The sequence below is a fragment of the Dreissena polymorpha genome, chromosome 16 (assembly GCF_020536995.1).
Source record: "Dreissena polymorpha isolate Duluth1 chromosome 16, UMN_Dpol_1.0, whole genome shotgun sequence".
Taxonomy (NCBI): Eukaryota; Metazoa; Mollusca; class Bivalvia; order Myida; family Dreissenidae; genus Dreissena; species Dreissena polymorpha.
Genome location: NC_068370.1, coordinates 6,088,191 through 6,113,845, shown reverse-complemented (window position 1 = coordinate 6,113,845; position 25,655 = coordinate 6,088,191). Strand labels below are relative to the sequence as shown.

Genomic DNA, 25,655 nt, shown 5'->3' with positions numbered 1-25,655 from the left:
ATTTTATCAATTTGAAGCTTTTCATGACAATCTTCATAACATACAAAAATCTGCGAACATTTTAAATTCATAATTGCAACGCTCATGATATTAATAAAAATTGATTCATGACAAATGTCTGCTTTACAGAATTCATCAGTGTGGTTGGTTTTCTCAGGTTTCACGTGTTCCGTGAATAAATGTCCCGAATAAATTAATACAACAACCTATACTGAAAGCCGTTTACTAAAGTCTTAAAAAACCTACCCACAGTGAAGTATTTATATAAATATTGGTTAGGTTCATTCCGATTCGCTTCGTTTAAACCCTGACTAGACTGGCAATGCAACGTTATTCGTTCGGCAATCGTGACGCTGACGTAATCGATAGATTATTGATTATTTACGATGCGATGTGTGACATCGTTCAACACGGAAAAGACAATTGCCTTCGTTATAACGATACTAAAGTAATTTGTCTTCTTCCGTTTAAGTGCATGCCTACATGAAGGTTCAAACACGCCTACCGAAAAAAGTAAGCCCAAAAAGGTCGTGAAAACAACGTTTTTGTTAAAGTTAGTTACAACAAAAGGGCGCAAACATGAAAAGTTTATATGATTGTCGTAGATTTGCGTTGTTCGGCGTTCTTGAATTGTTGGCTCGCTTGATTAACCTTAACATGTCTGACATTTTTAACCCTTCCCCCTCGGCAAACCCATGATATGTATTTGCAAATCCGACCAGGTCGCCGTAGTGTAGTGGATATTGTGTCCGCCTAGCGACCGAGAGGTCACGGGTTCGATTCCCACGATGCGAGTCATTAAATATCCCACAGAGACACCAAGTACTGCTTCTAATCCCAGGAAACGGACTCGATAGCTTTTCGAATAAGCCTTAAAACCAATCGAGCTAATTTAAATAGGTTTAAACTAAATCTGACCATGGTTTCATTTTATATGCTTTATATGAGTATAATTGTACAATTATGTAAAATCGGTAATTCATATTCATATTGGGTATGTGAAAAAAAACAACAAGAGACGTGTTTGTCAGAAACACAATGCCCCCTTCTGCGCCGATTTGAAGCCATATATTTCCTCTTTGACCTTGAAGGATGACCTTGGCCTTGACCTTTCACCACTAAAAATAAGCAGCTCCATGAGATACACATGCATGCCAAATATCAGGTTGCTATCTTCAATATTGCAAAAGTTATGACCAATGTTTAAGTTTTCGGACGGACGCACGGACAGACAAAAGGACTAACGGACAGTTCAACTGCTATATGCCACCCTACCGGGGGTCATAAAAACTTACAATGGAAAAACATGAGTGTTGTTTTACAAGCCTATTTAATTTGAACCTTTTACACATGACAGCACAACACTGTACATTATTTAAGCGTATACCGATTCCCATACGAATTTAATAGAAAAAAACACGTCTCTGAATTAATTTGGTCACTGGATTATTTACATCTCGCATGAATTGTAGTATGATTGTTATTAATCTACAGCAATCGTAATCCTTTGTAAAGATTCCGATACTTATTTGACGTTAGTACATAATATAACAGGTTGTAGCCTTTTTGGTACTGAGATTCAAGCCACGATTTAAGTTATTCTATTGTAAACGCAAATGAGATAGCGTGACTCCAATTTACTGCAGATGAGTGTCAGTAATTGATGATATGAATGCTGTTACTTGTTATGCTGTCGTTAAGTTACAGGGACTTTTTAAAAAAAATTGACATTATTGAAGTTTGTCATTGAATGCTTTATTTTGATAATGTCAACATTCGATCTAAAACGCTTCAGGAAAAATACGAGAATAAAATTAAAGAAAGAAAAAATGTAACCCACAACTGGGCTCGAACCAGTGACCCATGGAGTAAAGGTCTATCGCTTACACCACTCGGCCATCCGTGCTCATACAATTAGATATGTATTTTATACTTTACATAAGCAACCCTCGTAGGATAACACAATGTAACGACAACAACAGAACTCTCCAAATTTATTCAATCGTTTCGCGTTGTAACGTTTTATAATTTTCAGGTTTTTAAATCGTCAAAAGATGCATATCATGGATATTTTAGAGCATGGTTTTTGTTCAGTATTACATTTTCCTCACAAATATCCTATTTACAACGAAAATTTGCGAATCTGAAACAATTTTTTTACTTTTGTTCATTTACCAAAACGTGAAAAGGCCCCTTTAAACAGCGCGGTACTAATGCCTTTGATTTTTAGCAAACTACGCAATATTTTAAGATCAAATATTTTTTAAATGACTGTATTTGCTCTAAAATAGTCGATTATGGTATTGGTTACTTCAACTGCCTTCATTACATTTTTCGTTAAGTAAGCTGGTATACATGTCTATGTTTTAGTATCATTTGTAAAATGGAAACGCAAAACGTGTAATGTCGCGCGTAATATTGTTCTACCCATGTCGCAACATAAACTGTTAAATGGCGCCACTATGAATATTAATGTTCGTAATATTTACGGGCCTGAAGTCGGATGTTGGGTCATTGACGGCGCTGGACGTGATAAATACGACCCCTTTGATGCTTGGCATCTATCTTTTATTTTCAAAATATTGGAAAGAAAAAATCATGTTTCATACGGCAATTCTAACAGTATATAACGTTCCGAGGTTACTTTATTTAAAAACCGGCAATAAACAAATTCAAAACATGAAGTAAATTTGCAAATTTAGGAAAGGCTTAACACAAATTCTACGCGATTGTTTTCTGTTTCATGTTTTCACTTTAGTAATTGTAGGCGAGGATGTTTCACAAAATAAATAACATTGAAGAATTTTTGTAATGGAGCCTTCTGTCATCTATTTAATTCTTCTCTGGTAAGAACAGCAACATATCAATTACATGGTTATTACAATATTTTCTTGCATACACACTAAGTTTTATGTTAATGCATTGTAGTGACGGTTAAAAGCATGCATGTTCCTTCTATATAAATAAAAATTATTGAACTTTAGTAAGACGCAGGGCAATACGTCGTGCGAAATTTCATTCAATAAAACTTCCAATTATATCCATGGTGTGAAGTTGAGGAATTGTAAACGTCCATTTATCTTTGTTACAAGTCGTTAAATTTTCGGTTGGCTGCATTCTTTTGGACGATATTTTGTTATTTTAAGTACGTTGACCTGTGCAATCTCATCAAAATCATCTCGAGATTTACGCTTCAAAACCTTCCGCTAAAATAATTAGGCGAAAGTTCGAATTTTAAGTTAATGTACACACTAATGGCCTTTAAGCGAACTCCCGGTCAACACTAAAACATAATTATAGCCTACGGCTTCGGTCCGTTTGAGGGCTGTCTCTAAAATAACATAAAGGCAAGCATGTTATGTTTACATATAGCATACCGCACATTTATTTAATATTTTTTAATAGATTAAAACATACATACATAAAGCTTTATGATACACCAGACTCTCAACAATTTTCTGTTAACATTTTGTAGGTCCAATGTTCTACAAATTTTTACGTTGTTAATTGAAGAACATTCATCAATTAAGTTTGACGCTCTTTGGAAATGCAGTTTGGTTTGGTTTAGCGTATCCATGGATTGCCTTCTACATTTATTAACAGTTTCTTACAAAGAAAGTTCGAGCACCGTAATTTTAGAACCAATTGTATATTGTCGGGACATGCACGAATCTTTACATAGTAGAATATATCAATATTGCTGAAAGATTTTCTGTCAAGGGTGCTGATCGAGTTGTGGATGAAAATGCTAGAAATTTCATTGAGCTTGGACAAATACATCAGAAGACAATGCTCCACTTAACTTCCAGAGTGCTTCAAGATAGATTGGTGACCGGTCCTCAATTGCAAAACTCAAAATTCACAGAACCATTCAAACTTAATGCCTTATTTTATTAATTTCCAAAGAAGTGTTTTATGTAAAGTATAATATTTGATATCATACACGATTAAACAGGCGTAGTGGTGGACAGTTTAAAGGTAAAGTAGTAAAACGTGCACACACAAACAATGTTCCGAATTGCATTGATATTGTTGTTAATTGTTAGTTTTGTAAAAGTTAATGATGAGATTAATAAATACTTTTTTAATTTATTGCTGAAGTCAATATGCTTTGCACCAAATTGTGTCCTCTAACACGCCATTGTGCCACAGCGATAAATTCTTTTTAAAATGCAACGAAACTTATATCCCGTTATAGCATTCATTTTTCACCTATATTTGCTATGAAACTTATATCTCATTATGGCATGCCTGTTTTTGTCGACATAATCAACTAATTGTTATTTGTAGTTGTGTTAATATGTTCAATCTCATTTGAATCATCCCCAGCCTTGCGCTCTATTGCAACTGACCTACCATACAGCCAGCTGTCACTTATTATTACATTATAATAGCCGGCGGGTTCGGTCCGCTCTTTGGTTGAGCGCTGACAGGGAGGTCACTTAAATGAATTAACGCTGGGGTCACTTAAAGGAATGAAAACTTAGGTCACTAAAAGGAATGAAGGCTGGGGTCACTTAAAGGAATGAAGGCTGTGTCACTTGAAGGAATGAAGACTGGGGTCACTTAAAGGAATGAAAGCTGGGGTCACTTAAAGAAATAAACGCTGGGATCACTTAAAGGAATGAAGACTGGGGTCACTCAAAAGAATGAAGGCTGGGGTTAATTAAATGAATTAAGGCTGTGTCACTTGAAGGAATGAAGACTGGGGTCACTTAAAGGAATGAACGCTGGGGTCACTTAAAAGAATGAAGGTTAGGATCACTTAAAAGAATGAACGCTCGGGTCACTTAAAAGAATGAACGCTGGGGTCACTTAAAGCAATGAACGTTGGGGTCACTTAAAGGAATGAACGCTGGGGTCACTTAAAGGAATGAACGCTGGGGTCACTTAAAAGAATGAACGCTGGGGTCACTTAAAAGAATGAAGGTTGGGATCACTTTAAGGAATGAACGCTGGGGTCACTTAAAGGAATGAACGCTGGGGTCACTTAAAGGAATAAACGTTGGGGTCACTTAAAGGACTGAACGCTGGGGTCACTTAAAGGAATGAACGCTGGGGTCACTTAAAAGAATGAACGCTGGGGTCACTTAAAGGAATGAACGTTGGGGTCACTTAAAGGAATGAACGTTGGGGTCACTTAAAGGAATGAACGCTGGGGTCACTTAAAGGAATGAACGTTGTGGTGACTTAAAGGAATAACGGTTGTGGTCATTTAAAGGAATGAAGGCTGAGGTCACTTAAAGGAATGAAGGCTGAGGTCACTTACAGGAATGAAGGCTGAGTCGCTGAAAGGAATGAAGGCTGAGTCGCTTAAAGGAATGAAGGTTCGAAGTTGTGTTTACTATTTCATATATAAACATGTAAATTTAATCAATCTTTTAATGAACTAAATCATTTTTAAAGCTTTACGAAACTAAACAAAAACACTCCATTTTTGCTCATCATTTGGAAGGCATGAGGTTGGATTCAGATTTTGTAATTGAGGACCGGTCACCAATGAAAATTTAATTGAGTGTAGTCTAGTGATGGATTTGTTTTCAGAGCTAGCCATTTATATTTTATAAACAAACTCCAAAGAAGAATTGTCGAGTACTGACACTCAGTACATAATACATAATAATCGCACCACAACGATTAGATTTGCGGGAGCTGTTACTTCCATTCCCCAAAAACACACGGGCTTCGACGTGCTTGTTGTTTTCTTGTCTTTGTATAGGCTATTGTTATGTCATATGCATCCGTGGAGAGTTCATTGTTTAATCTGAGCTGATTTATAATTGCATGTTTACCAAAAAAGGTACTATATAGGCATACATATTGTTCGATAATATGCCAACCTTTCTTGATCGTCATATTTGTTCATATGTAAATACTTTGTATTGTATGTTTCCTGTCGCGGTCGCTTTTCTTTTGTGTAAACGTATTTGACCATAGCACATAGAGCCGGATTGCCAATAATCTTTACAATTCATTGAAATTGTTAAATCTTAGCCTTTGCAATGCATTTAATCTGTAAATCTACAATGCAAATATTGTGTTACCGCTTAAAGAACTACAATATAAAAACATTTTCATTTGAGGTACTTTACGAGTTGTTTTGTAAATTGTCGACTAGATTCCAATAGAGATACCCCGGTTCAATGCATATAAAATTAACAGTGGCGTAGTAAACGTACAAGATAAATGAATTACTTTAATTTAAGTATTCAAGTATTGTAAATGTAAAACAAGCTGCACATATTTCTGCAAAACAGAGAAAAAAATGTATGTAAAGAAAATATCAAAACGGACCTTCTATTTTGTCTGGATGTATTTTGAATGTAATGTGTAAATGTCGATACTTTATTTATAGCTATATTCTCAATTTAATAAGTTACGTATGTATTAGAACAGTGAAAATTTCATTCATGAAATGTTAATTAACTTTGAAGAGTTGAATACTTTAAATATAATATGCTTATACATTAAAAACTCTTTCTTTCAATAGTGTGGCGAGGTTCTGGGTATTTAATGCTTTACATAATCGACATCCTGAAAAAGTAAACACGCTCACATTTATCGTTCAATTATTTCGCAGTCGAAGACTTATTTAACGACCCTCGGTATATCCATACCTTATGTAAGTTATATTTTAGCAACCCCTTCAACGGTTTCTTATAACTACATTTACAACGGCTAGCAATCAACACGTTTATCTTTTACAAACGTCTTAATGTTCTGGAAATATCTGATTGGGTAAATATATAATTATTGTTAATATATATAATGATCATCGTCAAAATAATAATAATAATAATAATAATAATTATCATAATAATAATAATAATAATAATAATAATAATAATAATAATAATAATAATGATGAGAATGATAATGATGATTAATAATAATAATAATAATAATAATAATAATAATAATAATAATAATAATAATAATAATAATGATAATGATAATGATAATAATAATAATAATAATAATAATAATAATAATAATAATAATAATAATTATTATTATTATTATTATTATTATTATTATTATTATTATCATCATTTTTATTATTATTTTTTTTATTTGACGTTGAGGTGTTATTCAATTGCAGTAAATGATTCGTACTGTGGATTTTGAAGATAAATATAAATTCAAAACTACGGGGTTCCCCTTAAAAATCATCGGTATTGAGTATGAAATATGACCATTTCAGTTGTGTCTGTATCTCCTCTTACATGAAGCGGTTAATAAATTGCCAGTTCATGCATGCTGCTTGATGACATTTATGTGTTATTTTATTTACTTGCGTATGTTGTTCAAACAATTTAGCATTCATGCTTGTTGATGCCTATCTTCCTTTATTTCACTAGTAATGTTTCTGTTTTTGTAATTGCCTTCAAATTTTCTGCTGGCAAACCGAAACGTTGAATTGTTAATTCATACAACATTTTCTAATGTTAACTTACTTACTTACATTATTTGTTTGCCTTAGTGCTTTAGACGTTTTAACTTGCCAATATAGAGAGCCATTATATGCTCCGTTGATCTGTAATGTATGACTTGCGTAATTAAATTAAAGGGAACAAATAAACCAAAATACTTTCAAGCGCAGATTAATTTTGACAACACATAACTCTCTCAGAGGTTCTGTAGTTTCCAGGTTGTTAACTACTTTTTATCGAAACACTGATTTTGGGGACTTGGCTGCTTTTGAATGAAAGCACATTAAGTACAGAGATGAGTTTGTTTATTTAAGTTATTAAATAAAGGACATCTTGTATTTTCAAATTACACAACATTCGTAATAAATGATAAACGAACGAAGTGAAGTAATATTAACTGAGTTGGGTGATGATCTGACATGCCAGTTGTAGAAGATATCACGCCTAATGCAAGCAAATGATTCATCAAATTGTTAACTAATGTAAAGACCATACAATCACGTTGCTACTGTGCGATGTGCGCGTGTGTGTTCTTGTGTGCGTGCGTTTGACGTTTGTACTTGTGCAAAATACAACGCTTTTTTATATCCGAAATTTAAAACTGAGAGAACACGAGCTAGAAACCGATATTTATCTCGTGATCTCGCATCGGATTATCTCGCTTTCGCGTCGTAATCTTACAAACTCCAAATTAATTGTCGACAATGCATAATCACAATGCAAAGTTGCAATATAACGACATTAATATCACAATAAACAAGGTCGAGAATGCGAAAACACTATACGAGGCAGCAGATTACGATGCGAGATCGCGAATTAAATTTTTTATCTCGCGTTCTCGCATAGTGTTCTTGCGTTCTCACGCGTGTACTCCAGAGGTTTCCAATGCGCAATAACGAATAGCAATCAAAGGGCATTGCATAACTGTTAAAATTATTGAATTATCATGACACAAAATGGATGTATTATCAGCTACACGCAAAAACATGTGATTTACATTTAGAGATTAACGAGAGATGCAATTAAGTTATTAATATGTGTAAACATGTGATGTAATGGAGAACAGTGGCACAAAGAAGTTACAGTAAGTTTGTAACGAATAGAAAAATCCAGTAAGCATTTGCCATAAAGCAACATAAATTGTAACATGTCAAAAATGTTACACTGGAACGGTCATTAAGCAATATGAACTTGTCATAAAGGAATATGCTATTGTCATTGAGAAACAAGAATGGACTCGCAGTATTGTCTAACATACTCTGCATGTTCACCAAAAACCACATTTCGACTAAAGTACGTACGCTAGTACGTCAAATCTAATTTAAACACATCTCCGTCAAAAGACCAGTGGCTGTGCTGTCTGGTTCACGCAGTGGTTGGTACACGCGGTTCTCACCTCTTAAATATTCGTAACCAACTTTCGTACGTCTATAAACATTAATAAGGTAGAAGTGATGGAGCACACTCCTTACATAACACAGGCTCAAACTTTAAAATACACACATACCCTCATACAGTGACAGGCGGATGTTGGAATGTTATTGTTAAAAGCACGTTCGAATGAAATAGATATATACATTTTAATAGATAAGAATATTTATCTATGCTAATATGAAACAGTTAATATTGAAATAGCTGTAAGGTCACCAACCTTTTGTGTTAAAAATCTTCGAATTATGTCAATAGTGCGATATTCATGTATAATAAACCGAACGACACAACTCTTTGATACAAATCTTAAATTTTATCCGGTGTTTGTTTTACATAAGTTTGTACATAACGCATGAAAGTGATTTTAAATTTTTAATAAAATATCATCCGGACAGATTTTAATTATTAAAATTCGTTAATTTACGTTGCAAGAAAGCGTTTCTTATGCAAAACCAAAATCGAGGCATTAGAAATCATGGTATGGTATGAGGCAGCTATTTAAAAAGACGGACCGTCATAATTACATGTTTAATTAGTCCTTTCACCTACATTTTCTAATTTAATGTTATGCAAATGTTCATTTGAACTTTGAACACAAGTATTGAACACACAGTATGCATGCCATTTAACGCATTAAGAAGAATGGAAAAAACAGCAACAGCATTGGGCTGCATTTGGAGTCAGTCACACAACGGCACGGAGTGTTTTGAAATTCATAAATTTGTCGTCGGCAGTCCTCGCTTAGCGATTACTAGCCTTATTTGGTAACCAAACTTTATACTTATATAACGACAATTGTGAAGTAGTTTATGTATTTTTAAGTAAATGATGTCCTTCCGCAACCGAGGCTACATGAAGTGTGGATTCGGAGTTTGTCCCAAAGTGTCTCTCCTATTGTATAAGCTAACTAGACTCACGAAAGTTGGGAAGAATATTGATTGAATTTAAGCTGCCCTTTCCAGATATTTAGTTGTTACTGAAAAAAAAATCAATTTTAGTGTGGTCTTGTATTGTAAGGGGTTGCCGAAGTACCCGAAGAAAACTCCACCTGTGACCATCAACCAAACTCATATGCTTCTGAAAAACTATTCTTAACATATTATTCTTCTTTGTTTAGATAACACACGATGTGCAGGAGGGTCTTGATCAATGTGCTGATTGTGGCCTTCTGTTCTGGCATTTTGCAAGCGGAGGTCTGCAAGATAGACATGAAGGAATGCGTCTTCCATTTTGAGGTTGAGCACCGACTAACCATGATGAGAGGTAAAACATTGGTCTTTCCGCACGGTGGTAATGTGTTTGCGTACGACGTTAATGACACATCCACCGCTGAACCAATTCCACATGACCAGGTGATTACAGCCGATGGGTGGGAGAATCCAAGACTTGTTTCTGTAGTCAACGGGCAATTCCCAGGGCCAAATATAATCGTTTTTGAGGGGCAACAGATTGTCGTGCATGTAAAGAACAAACTGAACAGTCACGGAGTTACCATTCATTGGCACGGTCTTCATCAGGTCGACACGCCGTGGATGGATGGGGTCCCGTTTGTGACACAATGCCCGATACTTCCAGGACAGTCATTTACCTATCGCTTCAAGGCCAGTCCAAAAGGAACATTCTGGTGGCACTCGCACGCAGGGGCACAGAGAACCATGGGTGTGTACGGAGCTTTCATAATCAAAGAGAGAACCGAGACGACCACAGAAGATCTAATAATGCAAATAACGGACTGGAACCATGACATGGATTCTGACACGGATCACGCGAAAATGATCTACGGTGTGTACGATGGAAGAAAGAAATGGAACCCAAGCCAGTCACTAGATAGTAGTTTCTTTAGTATGTTGCTTATACATTCTTTACTTATCAATGGGAGAGGACGATACTACCAGGAGAATAATATTGACCACAATGGCGCTCCTTTAACTGTTTACAACGTCAAGTCAGGCAACAAATATCGGTTCCGAGTTATTGGAACTGGTGCATTATATCCCTTCAGGATATCAATCGACTCGCACACATTGACTGTTGTTGCCTCTGATGGTTACGACCTGAAACCAGTTGAAGCAGAATCATTTGTCATTAATCCAGGCGAGAGATTCGACTTCGAGATTACAGCCAATCAGCCGGTCGGTAACTATTGGATACGTGGCATTACGTTGGAGAAAGGACGCTACCGCCGAGCAGATGCAATTTTACGCTATGAAACCGCTACTGCGTCTGACCCAAAGACAAACCGCCAGCAATGTACAGCTGCAAAGACATGTTTAGTTTTAAATTGCCCTTTTACATATTATCCAGAAGCTTACACTGAATGTGTAACGTTTGACCAGTTGAAATCTGCTGTAAATGACGACCCAGCACCTGTCTTTGAGCCTGGCATGTCCAAAGAATATTTCCTTAATTGGGCTTTTCCTGGCGTGAAACCTTACCCGGGTTCAGTCAACGGGCACCCGGGTTCAGTCAACGGGAGAGACTTTCATACCCCGGATGTAAATCCTCTTTTGCAACCAAAGGAATGGTCATCCCCTTGTAAATCTCCAGAGTGCGGCGATGACCGACATTGTTTGTGTACGCATGCGTTAGAAATAGGCGGTGGGGATACTATTCAAATGATCTTAATGAACATGGGAATGGGCAAAGGATGGTCGCACCCTATACACATGCACGGACATTCGTTCTACGTCCTGAAAATGGGATACGGGAATTATAATTCATCAACAGGGGCGATACAAGGCGACAATTCAGATATCGATTGCAGAGGACCAGTTACCGACCCTAATAAATCATTTTGCAACAACGCAACATGGCGTGATGCGGCTTGGCTCAACGGACGTGTACCGGGCTTAGAGCTGAACAATCCTCCTCGTAAAGACACGATTATTGTTCCCACTGGCGGATATGTTGTCATTCGGATAAAGGCTGACAACCCCGGTCTCTGGAACATGCACTGCCACATTGAACTTCACAGTATGGACGGCATGCTTATGCTGTTAAATGAATCGTTCACTGAAATACCATCAGCGCCGAAAGGATTTCCAGACTGCCATTCGTATCCGCCATCTCCTTACAGAATGAACCTTATATCGAAGGCAGAGGAACACCAGCAAGGTAATGGTATTATGGTATCTTATGATTTCATCTGATGAAAATGTCCAGATAATGTTTTGCAAAACTGAGAGTTGTGTCCGAATAAAAAAAAATTAATACACATTGTTGTCTTCTTTGATTAAATATATTTCGCAATTAAATTACTTGCATATAATGAACCTTCATTTACAATTAATGTTTAGCAAAAATGATAGTGGCGTCCTATTAGGTTTAACCTTGTTGAACGTACTCATGTTGTTCGGGTCTTTGTTGAAGTCTCATCGGCTCTTTTTTTATAGCTCAAGAGGCATCGGATTCTGCAATACCGAAGGAAAATTACCATGTACTTCTTGGCCTACTCATCGCAGTACTTTCGCTGCAGACCATTCTTGTGCTATGCATTTTTTGCGTGTGTTTGAAAAAAACAAAGTCTTCCAACGACAAGTATACATTGAACACAAACGGCGCAACAAACGGTGGGAATGTCAACAATGGTTTCAATAAACTGTAGACATGTGTAGTTCAGTCTCAATACACTGTATACCCTTCACGATTGAATTCGATAAAACATATCACATGACTTTGACAGCAACTAAGATCACCGTTCATAAGCACAGCTCAAAATTGCACACATTTTGATACTCAAAATGTTGAGTGGTAAGCATCGCATTTTACTAACGATTCGTAACAAACGTATGAGCATATTTGTTAAATATCACCGAGACTGTACTCTCTTTTCTATGATCTGTAGTGAAATAAATCCACGGTGAAATAGAAATCCAAATCCAAAGTATCAATACAGACAGATTTATTGAGCGGACATGTAATACGGGATAACTGTACGTCAGTCGATCGTCCTGAAAATTTGCAATAAAACAATACTTTTCATTTATATAAAAATAACAATTTATACGGTTGCCGTTGTAAACAATTATAAGTATATATTAATTTTCATACGACAGTCGGTGGGGAATCAATATCATATGTACATGCTTTAAAAATGTCAAAGCACCTATAATTTTGTACAAACTTACATAAACGACAGCGACAAAAAAAGAAAATCTTTGACAAAAGAAACCTTTTATTTATTATGGTTTATATATTCTATTAATATAACAATTAATATATTTAATATATTTAAGAATACGTAGATATATCTTTTGAAAAAAGTATCTGTATACTTTCACGTTTATTGCTTGATTTCCCGATACAAAAGTCGTCAACTTGTTAAACGATCTATTCGAAGCTGTTCTTAAAAGGTTTTACGTTCTATTTCAATGTAATCCTCTCATTATTTAACTTTCTATTTCACTTTAAACCTTACAATGCTGAACGTTCTATTTCAATAATCATTTATTGCTTTACGTTCAATATCAATATAATAATTGCACGCTTCATATCTTTTACTTTTGTATACATGTAAATGCACTTTGTGTAATGTTGTTAATATATTCACTGGGTATGTATTGCCTTCCCTATGGATGATAATAAAGAATCTATCGATCTATTTAAATTATAAGAAATATAATGTTTTTATAAATTTATTCATAAACATTTTGCATTTCATTCGCGACTTAAACTCCATCTATTTATTCGATGCTTATTCTTTTTCACTTTGTGTTTATTGGATTGTTAAAAACCCTAAGCTTTGATTTACGTATTAATAAACATCTTTAGCTTTTCATTTTACTTTACTGTTTTTATTACTGTATTTGTCATGAAATAGGATGTGTTTAGTTGTAGACTTGGTGTTGCTTTATTACTCCTATGGATGAAATGGACCTGGTTTTAGAAAGCGTCTTAAGAAAGTCTGTATTCAAGTTAAACAAGTCAAGCTTTAAGTTATCGATCTGATCACTGACTGCAAATTGCATTACGCATTTTCCATATTATTTGACTTAGAGCACTTACGACTTCGTGCCGCAATCAATAATCAATTCTTTTGTGTACAAGGTTGCAAAATTATACATTTTTCAACTTGATTTTCAACTTAGATTCTTTGTAGATGCAAGCCGTTAGTTACGTTACACAAACCAAATCAAAAATTCATGTCGGCGAAACGCTTAAACTATTATTTGCTGCTGTTATTTGCTATGTATATATTCCAACTTAGAATATACTTAGTATATAAATATTAAATATTGAACATCTAGATTTATGATTCTGGACTTCTGGTGTTCTGTTAAAATATAGCAAAATGAAAAGCAGGCAATAAATGTAGAGTTATAAATGCTTCAAGTTCAGACTCACACATCGCCAGCTGTTATATTTCACATAACCCCGAAATTACCCCGGTAGTACATACTGCAAAACTGTGATCCGCTATTTAGCATTTATTCGGTATACTCATGTGAGTTTGCAGTATCTAGATTAACACGTTATGTTATAATAATTCACTTTTATGCGTTAGATTTCGGACAGTTTGATGATCGTTTGATCGTTATCATTAATCAGTCATTGAGTCAACTCAATAAATATTCTTATATATTCAAATACAACCACAGCAGTATATATCTCTTTGCTAACGTTTTCTGGAATATATTTCACGCCGTTGATTTTATTTAACCTTTAAACGACTAACCAAAAAGGTATATCATATTCGTTTAATTTGTTGATACGTTATATTATACGTTTACTGTACTTAATGCACAGAACTTCTAAACTTAAAAAGCGATTATGACTACTTGCTGCAATGCATATAGTAAACAACATCTTGTGTTTAGTTATTTAATCCAACTTTTTACATAAGCTTATTTCCAGTCTACATTAAAGTTAATATTTTGGGAACATACACTTCAAGTATTTTGCGCACATTTTCACAAGTCACCATGCTCGCTCTTTCAATAAGTAGTGCAATTTACACTGCATGCCGTATATCCTTTTTGACAAGAGCGATATGGGAAAGCATAGCCGTGCGAGGTTGGGCGGGCCGAAAGCCAACATTGTCAACTTAAGTTAAATATTCTATTTAATTTAGCGATTAATTATACTGAAGAAACTCTATCAGGATAGTAATTGTTTATTTTAATCCTCTAATTTTATAAAAGAACATTAGCGCCTTTTTAAAAAAACGAGTTTACACAAGGAGTCAACAATCAAGACCCTTAAACGACAGGCTACTTTATTTGTTGTAACGGTGTGTATGGTTGTTGTTCTGTCGTGTAAATCATCTATACATGTCTTAACAAAGGACTTCTTTAACGACTCTCGGCACACCAATATATTTTGCCGACCCATTTTTTTATTTAATTATATTTGTCTTTAGTGAGCATATATTGTAACACAACCAGTAGTAAAAACGTTTTTCCAATCATCTGCAAGATGAACTTACCACAATGCTTCTTAGGCAGACTGCATTTTATTATTTACGTACAATAGCAAAGTACATTTCAACTGTGTATGACAAATTGATTAACGAAAGAATATAACGGCCTAATACGCGTCTTTGCTTAAAACGATGCAGCAAAATAGTACTGACTTACTTACACTGTTTACTCAGTTTCGTTTTTGGAAATTCAATTACTAATTTGTAGAATTCCTATATCGGTATTCGAATATTCGCAAATCCATTCAATCGAATATTCGAATATTCGCATAAAACGGTTGGCTGGATATAACTTCTTTTACTCAGTTTCGTATCCAGTTGGGATATTTAATATAAATTGACACAGAAATATAATTGAATATAAAATTGTTGTGTTGAGAAATAGAAAGAAAATGTAGCTTAATTGTAAAAACAAACTTTGATAAAGCCTATTGAAGCGAAATATATCAGAAAAGAGTGAAACTTGTTCTGTGTTAACTTCCATTGCTTTGTAAGTTATATGGTATGCTGAATACGATGCTGTTTGTTAACGTTGCTATCAAATAATTGTATCGCTGTCGGCTAATACTATGGCCAATACTTTAATTGGGCACAAACAGAAGAGAAAATATCATGTTATATCATTTTATTTTTATTTGAAATGTTAAGGTAACGATTGCGTGTACATTTTTATAAAAAAAACATATCATAAGGCATGCAAAGTACACCAAATATTCAAGAACAAATATAAGGAAAAACATCATGTCATATCATTTTATTTTGCTTTATAATGTACTTTAATGCCAGAACGACACACTTTTGTCATTTTTCGCGCTGAACGATTGATGCACTTTATTTTCAAAATCAACAAGCACAATACTAACACAATACTACTGGCTCTACAAAGAGTTTACAATTCGAAAGAATTCTTTAGCAATACGATTTTTGTTATATCTGATCTAATAGGTATAGCACCTTTAAAACATTACATTATCATGTTGCAAAAATCCCACGGTATCGTGTTTAAAAACTGCCTCATACTAAAACACGAAAGCGTATTCACTCTAAGAACAATTAATCTTCAGTAATATGACAATCATGCTAATTGTGTTAACGTCAGGAAGAAATCGCCTTGAGTTATTAAAACAAATCGTTATAATATATACATTGAGAAGAAGCAGCCATAGTAATATCAAACATTATTATGTATACTCTATGAAAATGCAGATCCGCATAAGACGGTCCTAAGCCCTTTTGATTAAGGTTGAGGGCTGGGCGTAGAGATAGTTACCCTACCATGTAAAAAGGTTTATACATAAACGCCAAACAGCATACCGACATACTTCAAGGATATGGAAGACGATTGACCCCCACCTGGAAGGTGTATGAAGCCGGGCTTTAAAAGACAGAGTCAACTGAAAGCCGTTAGACCGATGACCATCGTCTCCACTAGGACTACCACCATAATTGGTAAATGGGATTCCAAACCCATGTACGAGATAGGGAAGACATCCAAGTTATCCGCAGAGATGAGGAAATTACACATGACCATCCCATGAGTCAGCGAATCAAGATAAACTGGTTCCGGACAAAGAAGAAGAGACTCAACATGGACATAATCCAGTACTACGCCCCGACGAACGACAGTGAAGACGAGGCAAAGAAAAACTTTTACAACAGACTGTCAACCATCATACAAGACAGACAAGAGAGAAGTATCATCATTCATTGTAAAGGGCGACTTCAACGCCAAGATATGCAAAGACAGATGATGGTATGGATATAAGGATCTTATGGCGCTGCAAGGTTAAAGCAAGATGAACAAAATCGGTGACAGATTCGCTGAACTGTTTGCAACAAGTCACCTGGTCTTTAAATTAAGTGTTTTCCACGACAGATGGATACACTAGGCAACTTTTGTTTCCCAAGACCCATCAACGGACAACCACATCGACAAACACTACATCTTGGCGGCGTTACATCGCTCTCTTCTGGATAAACATATTTAAAGGAGTAGAAGACATCGCTTGGTACCATCATCTCCTAGTCGCAAGATAAAAACTGAAGCTGAAGAAAAAATGGACATGCAGAGGTTCCAAACGCCATCGTTTAAAATCGCTACACTTTAAAAAAGAAGCAAAAAGAGTTTAAGATCATCCTTCCAAACAAGTTTCAGGTCATATAGGAGCTGATTGAAGAAGAGACAATAGAGAAGACGCGGCAGACAGGAAAGTGCAGTGACCCAAATATGCAAAGAAGTACTGGGCCCCAAGTCGTACACCAACAAGGAGTTGAAATTAGCAGCGTCTCTGCAGAAAGTTAAAGAAAGAAGAACCAACGAATCAACAAAGTGCCAACAACAGCAAGACAAGAGCATCAAAAGAATAATTCACAAGAAGAGTGAAGCAAATATGGATGTGAGTAGTATCAAAACAGACAATCGGAACAACGTAGGGACGCTGGAAACCGATCAGCAGCCCACCAGAAAAGAACCAAAAACCTTAACTCCATCATCACGAAAATAGCAGGAAAGTGTGACAAGCGAGAGGGGATTGTAAGGGACCGGGAACCGAGGAGCTATAGCACTTGACTAAGGGCAGATGCAGAGTTTGATAGAGCAACTCCATGAGCTTCTCAACAGGCCAGCTCTTGCCACCACATCGGGGATAACGAAAGCTACAAGCGATGCGCGACAACAAAGAGACACACACCGCCATAAGACGGCTTAAAAACGGCAAGTGAGCAGGATCTTATTGCATACCGACAGAAGCGCTGATATCGAGGCCAGTGTAAAGCTACTCTACCCTCTCTTTGGCAAGATATTGGCAAAGGATGAAATACCAACAATACAATACGACGAAGCATTTGTAAACGGAGACATGCATACCGACGAGCAAGCAAAAAATATACAATATCTTCTTAATTGATCAGATATTCTGGGTGATGACACAGATATAGAAAATCAACACTTGTTGAATTAGTCGTATCTCCTGAACAATACCACATCTCTATTTGTGATCTATAAATTAAGCCCGGAAACGTACTGCAATGTCTTGCTATAGGGAAATCTGCAGGTCTCAATACAGTTTCGCCTTTTTTAACTCGGGTGATCTTTCAGTAATAATAAGCGAACATTATCCGTTATAATTTTACTTTTGATAAAGAGAATAAAATGTATATGCGTTGATTTGTACACAAACTTTATACTTACGCAATTGTAATATGGATTTATATGTAAGAACTTAACAAAACATCAATAAACATATATATATTATTCTCTTTTAATACAGTGCTACCTTCCAAAATATCATATGTATGGTCATTGTGCATGATTTAAACAAACTTGATAGAACACCATCACTTAAATTAACAAATATATTCTAGACATCTGGGCCTTGTGGTATCAGGGTAAAAGATAGTGTTTTTTTCACTAAATACAAAATTAAAACTATGTACCATTTTTACCCAAGATGCATAATTTGAACAAAAATGGCTGAGATTATATATAAACATTTACATAACAAATTCAAAGCCTGTGGGTCCATCGGGTTAAGATAAGACGATGTTTGAAGTTTCCTCTTTAAGGAAAACCAGCAATTCCCAATGCAAAGCCTCTGCGTCCAACAGTTACAATGATTTTTTAAAGAGGACATTATAAATATAAGAATAACAAGTAAACTTAAGGGAAGAGAACACTTTGACCAAAGATATATGATTCGAATAACCCATGGGCTTTCCGATTCCAGACGAGATTTTTTAGGAGAACCTTATGGATTTTTATTTGCATTAACTTGCTAACATACGAGGTTACATTCCATATATTGCACCCTAGGTATTGTCAATTAAGAAAAGAAATTCAGTTATTTTGTAATACAAGTCTGCATTTCTATAAATTATCTGACCCCTGTGGTGTGATCAGTCTATTTTCCAGGTGCAAGATTTTGTCAAACTTTTATCACGACCACTGTACAATGCTACTTACAAAATACTTAACACGTCGATCTTGTGGTTTAAGAAGATTGTCTAAGTAAGCACTTTTAATCTATGTTTAATTCTTATTGCAGCGGACCGAAGAGATTCTTACAACTTTTAAGGGGGTTGCCAAGAGCTCATTCCTGTGAAATTTCAAAACCTAAGGATCACACGTATTACTTCATGGCATCATAACTAGATTGCTAGATTGCATTGCTGTAGAACAATTACTATAAGTTAGGCTTCTAATTGTTTTTAATGAGAATTCAATACTGCTCCAGCAGCTGGAGTTTCACTTCTTTATATTGATAATTGGAGCACAACAACATTATCGTTTCTAAATACCAAATCGTTCTTATAGCCTGTTTTGCTATAAATGTAAATTAATAATGCGTTATTCTTATAAAAGTGAAAGGTACTTTTTATTAAAAACTATACAAAATGGTTAGATATGAAATAATAGAGGTGACTCATTCTATCATGCTTTAATTAAAAAACATTCGTGCGCAATACATTTAATACAAACTTATATTCCTATTTTTGTGTGTGTGTGTGTGTGTGTGCGTGCGTGCGTGTGTGCGTCCGTGCGTGCGTGCGTGCGTGCGTGCGTGCGTGCGTGCGTGCGTGCGTGTGTGTGAGTTTGTAAAACCTACCAACCGGGGAAAATCGTATGAATACACACCAACAAACCGGGGAACACCTACCAACCGGGGAATTCCCCGGTTGGTTTTAGGCGAAAATCTCTAATCTACGTGAATGAAATACTAAACTGTCAATTAAAGTTAGAAATCCAACGCCTTCCCCGATTAGCGGGTTTGTGGCATGCACAAAATATACACAAATCTTGACCATATTACAATCGAGTGTGTATCCAGGCTTATAACAGTTCCCCGGTTGCGCTGTTTAAAAATCATACACTCGGTATTTATATCATTTAGTGAAAGTCAGTTGGAAAAATGGAGTTTCGAGCGAACAAACGCATTAAACTAAGGTTAGTTTTTTAATTATGTTTACAATTTTTAATTACTATTAAAAAGCGCTTTTATGTAAACGTTCAAGTAATACTGGAAGACGAATTCTAAAGATCGATTTATATAAATATCATTTGATTACAAAGCTTGTTTTACGGTACATATTTCACGAATATATTTTATAAATATACGTTAAACAAACTAGAGCTCTAGGCAGTTTTTAGCTCGACTATATATATACATATATAGTGGAGCTATTCTACTCACCCCGGCGTCGGCGTTAGCGTGAGCGTTGGAATGTTAAAGTTTGCGTACCACCTCAAATATTTTCTATGTCCCTCGACATATTGCTTTTATATTTTGCATACTTCTTTACCAACATGACCCCAATCTATAAACAAGAGCAGAATACTGTAAACAGCATTTTGTAAGAATTATGGCTCCTTAGTGATTTTACGGACAGCCAGGAACCAGGACAAACAACATCCGTACACACGGAAGAAGTCGATGAAACGGTTTGTAATATTTCACTATGTCGAAGCAACTAAGGCGTATTTTCTGGTTTGGTTTAGTCTTCAGTGAAATAGGCGTAATTTTGCCTTAAATTATATTGTGCCAATATTTATTCCGGGTGATGCTAATTGGTATTTGGGCTTAACATAACACGTACGTCGATGATCATTATATTAACATTTTATAGCACACGTTATGCGAATTTTTAAAGAATAAAATATTGTTTACCTGTTATAGTGACTTTGAACTCATTGTCTTTCAAAATCTTCATATACACAAAGAATTTAGAATTTACACCTGTCAATGAAACTGGTGCGCATGTGTATTAACCAATGTAGTTTATAAACATCGACTTCATCATAATCACAAAAACGTTACTTATCGCTTATCCAAGAAGTGTAATATCATTAATTTTAATTTTCAGTGTAAGACTTATACGCTGCCAATTACTGTGTATGAAACTCTGAGACATTAGGAAATTTAACTTGCGTGTTACATATGGACACATATGGTTCATATTTTATCTTAACGACAAAAAAACAATAGCGTCTACTCGATATTTGCTATACGATACATTCTGACATGGGTAAGAAAAGATAGTTCATTTTACACCAACCACCGCACAATACATACAGGATTTACCGTGAACCACAGTCCGTTCACCAGTTTTTTTTTCTTCCAACACATTTGTCCAGAGAAGTACAATACCTTTCATTTTACCGTGCATACATTTTGTCTTATTAGTATCTGTAAAAAATATTCCTTGTATACTTTTTCGAACTTTGATAACATGTTTGGAACAACCTGGTATATGTTAAGACTTGCTACGTCGGTGTATTCAGCCAATCTTTAAAAAAGCTTGATACGTTCAAGATGAATAATCAAAGATATGTTAAATTTGAAACCGTTTTGATGAAATTGATCATTTAAATGCAACCTTTAAAAATGTTTTATGGGTGTTTTTCAGTTTGTTATTATGTCGACAAAACAAACTATCAATTTGTTTCAAATCTTTCCCAATGACAGTGAACGGCAAAAAATAAAACATGTGATGTAAGATAAGCAAAAGTAAACTATTTTGGACGAAGTGAATTAAACTTGTATTATACCATCGGTTGCAAACATTTACACAAAATTCTCATGTCACTTAGATTTTCTACATCATAATAAAAAGCCACATGAGTGATGATATCAATTGAAAATGCTGCTACTAAAGAATTGCAATTTCAACTGATACTAAGTAACGTGGATGTATGAATCTTACTCTATTATTGTCTCATTGAATTGTGTTGCAGAGTACCGAAACTAAAGAACATAGCGACACTGCACAAGAGTACAATTCACAAGATGCAGCAGAAAATATGTTGAACTGTGAATCATCGGATATCGATGTACGTAAACTTATAACGATTTTGTGATTGCAATACAGTACACACATTTAAACATTTTATCTAAGATTATATATAGTTCCGATTTTTTTCAAGCTCTAGTATCGAACTGTAATTTAAAACATGCATTCTTTGATAATGGGTAAATTACCAGGGAAAAAAGAATTACTAGCATGTATTAAAAGTGAGAATGACCTTCACAACAGAAGTTGGAAAAATGTCAAAGACTTTTGCAGAAATTTAATTGAAACAAATAAGCGACGGGGACTTTTAACTTAAAAATATACTACACATATAATGCACGTTTAGGAGAATACGTTAAAGGATGAAGTTGCCACATGTGTTTTGTGTGTTTTCTTGTTCTATATACTCTTTTCGAAAACGATATATGTGTGCTTATTGTATTTGAATGTTTTATTAAAACGGTTCAGTCAAAAACGATATTTGTTCATAATCATATCGCCGAACAAATTAGGATTGGTATATAGTTCGGCCAAAGAGTGTTTCTTTGTACTTTCTATTACGAGTTTCTACGAGTTACTCACTATACAAGTTATTTTTTACCCCAAACTTGGTGAATATGAATGAATATAGCAAACATGATAACAAATCAATCTAGAAGGCTTAACGTTCAGAGAAGGCACAACACAATTCAGTCGGATAAATGGAAACAAACATCTTGTTCAAGCATAACAAACAAACACTTTTAGATGTTATAAGATAAATGTAAATAACATAAAAAACTACTGCTAAACTACTGCTACAATGTGAAGAATACAAATGAATATTTTGTCAATTTTACAAAATTTGTTTTGAATGACAGGTGTCTGACTTGCAGTTGAGTACTTAATAGTTATTTTAAAGTAAAAATTACCAATATGTAAATTATTGCGTAAATATCGCACTTGATTAAATAGTTGTTAAATATTACAATAATTTCCTACACAGAATTGTGTGCATTTGTTTTGAGTGTAGATATTCACATTAACTATCAATTCACATATTTGCTTTGTGTATATAATTGGTATGTTTATATTCAGAATTGAGTCACACTGTTATAATTTCCCTGTTGGTACATATTATTTTTAAGTTGGCACCAACAAGGGTCTAACAATTGATTCACATGTGCACTCCCCAGTAAATATATATACTATAATGTAAGTGATGCAAAATAATATTAAACTACGTGTTTGATAAGTGTTTGCTTTGGTACATATTTAATTATTAGTGTTTTTATATAATGATAATGCTGTCAAAGTCAGCGGTGATTATACGTGTATAACAACATTAATTATAACTTTTATATTGTTTTCAACAAATAATATATGGTTGACACATCGGCATAAATTTTCAGTGCTTAAAATACACTCTTTCTATTATATTTTATGCAAAAATTAGGTACATAAGTTGGTTTACATAAAGGTAGTTTGAACAAAATACGTGAATTCAAATCTTGAAAAAAGGTGTTTAGTTTGCAAGGGAAAACTAAGCGATTGCCAGTGACTATTTTCCTTAAAATATAATCTGTTATTTCGACAGGTAGAATTAAATGTAAGTTCATTATTAACGTTAACCCGATTTTGGCATTCTCTACTCAAACAATTGCATACATACTGTATTTTTTTAATACAGCACATGTGTAATGGTATCACAGTTGTAGAATTGGAATTCATATATTATAACAATAAATACTGATCATTATTCAGATTGACCTACCGCCGTAGACTAAGTCACTGGCGCATCAAAATGCATTGTTATCAAGTCGTTTTGCTAGTTTACTAAACTATTTTGTTTCTCAGGCCTTGCCACATTCGTTGTGAAACGTTCATGATTGTTTAAAGTTACAGATTTTATTATTTTTGAAAATGCAATAAATGTATTTAAGACAATTTTAGTGAAGTGGAAGTTGCCATGCGTGTGAATGAATTTTCTGATGTTTACCTGTTTTAGGGGATTAAATGCATGAGTTATTTTATAATGTCAGAGTAAGGACAAAGTAAATTTACACTACTCAATCTACATGCTTATGGGCAGTTCTACTTTTAGGAAAAAAAACTTCATAGTACGTGAACATCGTGAATATTTTTTTCTGATGGAAAAAAGGAATTAAACAAATAAGCCGCCTCCCCCTCTCCTTCATTCGGTTTGACAATTAGCGTGGCCTGAAAAAACATTATTTTTTAGTTTTAAGAACGAATTGTATTCATTTGTTGATTAATTGCACCATGATTGTTATGGTATAATGCAGCACTTGCATGCTTGTAGTCGGCTTATAGCTAATAAAGTCATAAATGTATTGTTTGATTTGCGTTATGTCTCGTATGCTTATTTTGATGTGAATAATATTTAAGTCAATCAAATGAGGCATTTTTGCAGAACTTATATAAGGTCATATAATAAACATATTTAATTTAAATATTGTTTCATACATATTCTTTTCAATTTTTGTACTAACTTAAATATTATTCATGAACGTGCACGCCATTGCCCTATCAACAACGGTACCATGATTACACACAATTACCCCTGTTGGTAAACGCAAGTTCCCCGTTGGACATTATTGAAGTTCCACAGTGATAGCGCGCTTAAGTTCCTCTCTTGGTTAACACAATTCCCCTGTTGGCACACATTAAAGTTCCACGGTTGGTACGCACATAGTACCCCTGTTGGTATACACCGTTCCCCAGTTGGAACACATTGAAGTGCCACAGTTGGAACGCACTAAGTTCCCCTGTTGGTATACACCATTCCCCTGTTGGTACACATTGAAGTTCCACAGTTGGTACGCACTTAGTACCCCTGTTGGTATACACCGTTCCCCAGTTGGCACACATCGCAGTTCCCCATTTGGTACGCACATAATTCCCCGGTGTGCATGTAAAATTTTCTTTGATTTATTACCCTATTTATCATAATTTTTATGTCAAAATCGTATTTTAGGTTCGAAACTTGTCTGTTTTTTATCACTTTAAGCTTTCTAGAATATTTGGAAATGGTGGTCCCCGTTTCGTAGGTTTAGAACACATTTCCCCGGTTGGAAGGTTTTACAAGTATGTGTGTGTGTGTGTGTGTGTGTGTGTGTGTGTGTGTGTGTGTGCGTGCATGTGATTTATATAATTCATTAAACATTAAATAAAGAAATGCTCCTAGGCTGATTATGAATTTAATTCTTGACTTACGCAAGAACTGCCAACAAAATTGCAATAACGGTTTGTTGAATGTTAGATGACCCTTTTTCCGACTTAAAAGAACTACAACAGTTCAGTTCAAGATAAGCTGCACGGTTTACATGTTCCACAATTTGTTTTGTTTGACATGTTTTGATATCTATTTAATGTAATTTATTTATTTTCGCGGAATCCTTTATCCTTAAGTTCCAAATTTTAACAAAATACATAATAATAAGAAGTAACAACAAAATAATCAATTAATAGTCTCTGAGATTCAGAAAACAGCATGACAATATCTGTTAAGGCAAGGGGCAAAGTTTTGACATTGGTATTATTTAGAATTATCAGTTATAACACCGATTAATTCCTTCGATGCGCTG

At 34.8% G+C, this 25,655-nt stretch overlaps 1 protein-coding gene across 1 annotated transcript; it reads left to right on the top strand.

Moving 5' to 3' along the window:
• Positions 1-9,991: 9,991 nt before the first annotated feature.
• Positions 9,992-19,382, top strand: LOC127862792 (uncharacterized). Its single transcript, XM_052402060.1, has 4 exons — positions 9,992-11,978; positions 16,761-16,976; positions 17,518-17,678; positions 19,326-19,382. Exons 1-4 carry the CDS (start codon positions 9,992-9,994, stop codon positions 19,380-19,382), a joined length of 2,421 nt encoding a protein of 806 aa, XP_052258020.1.
• Positions 19,383-25,655: the final 6,273 nt, after the last annotated feature.

Coding starts and splice junctions, on each gene's coding strand:
- LOC127862792 (XM_052402060.1), top strand. CDS start 9,992: ATGTGCAGGAGGGTCTTGATCAATGTGCTGATTGTGGCCTTCTGTTCT. Junction 11,979..16,760: donor GGCAGAGGAACACCAGCAAG/GTAATGGTATTA, acceptor CCCATGTACGAG/ATAGGGAAGACATCCAAGTT. Junction 16,977..17,517: donor ACAAGACAGACAAGAGAGAA/GTATCATCATTC, acceptor AAATATGCAAAG/AAGTACTGGGCCCCAAGTCG.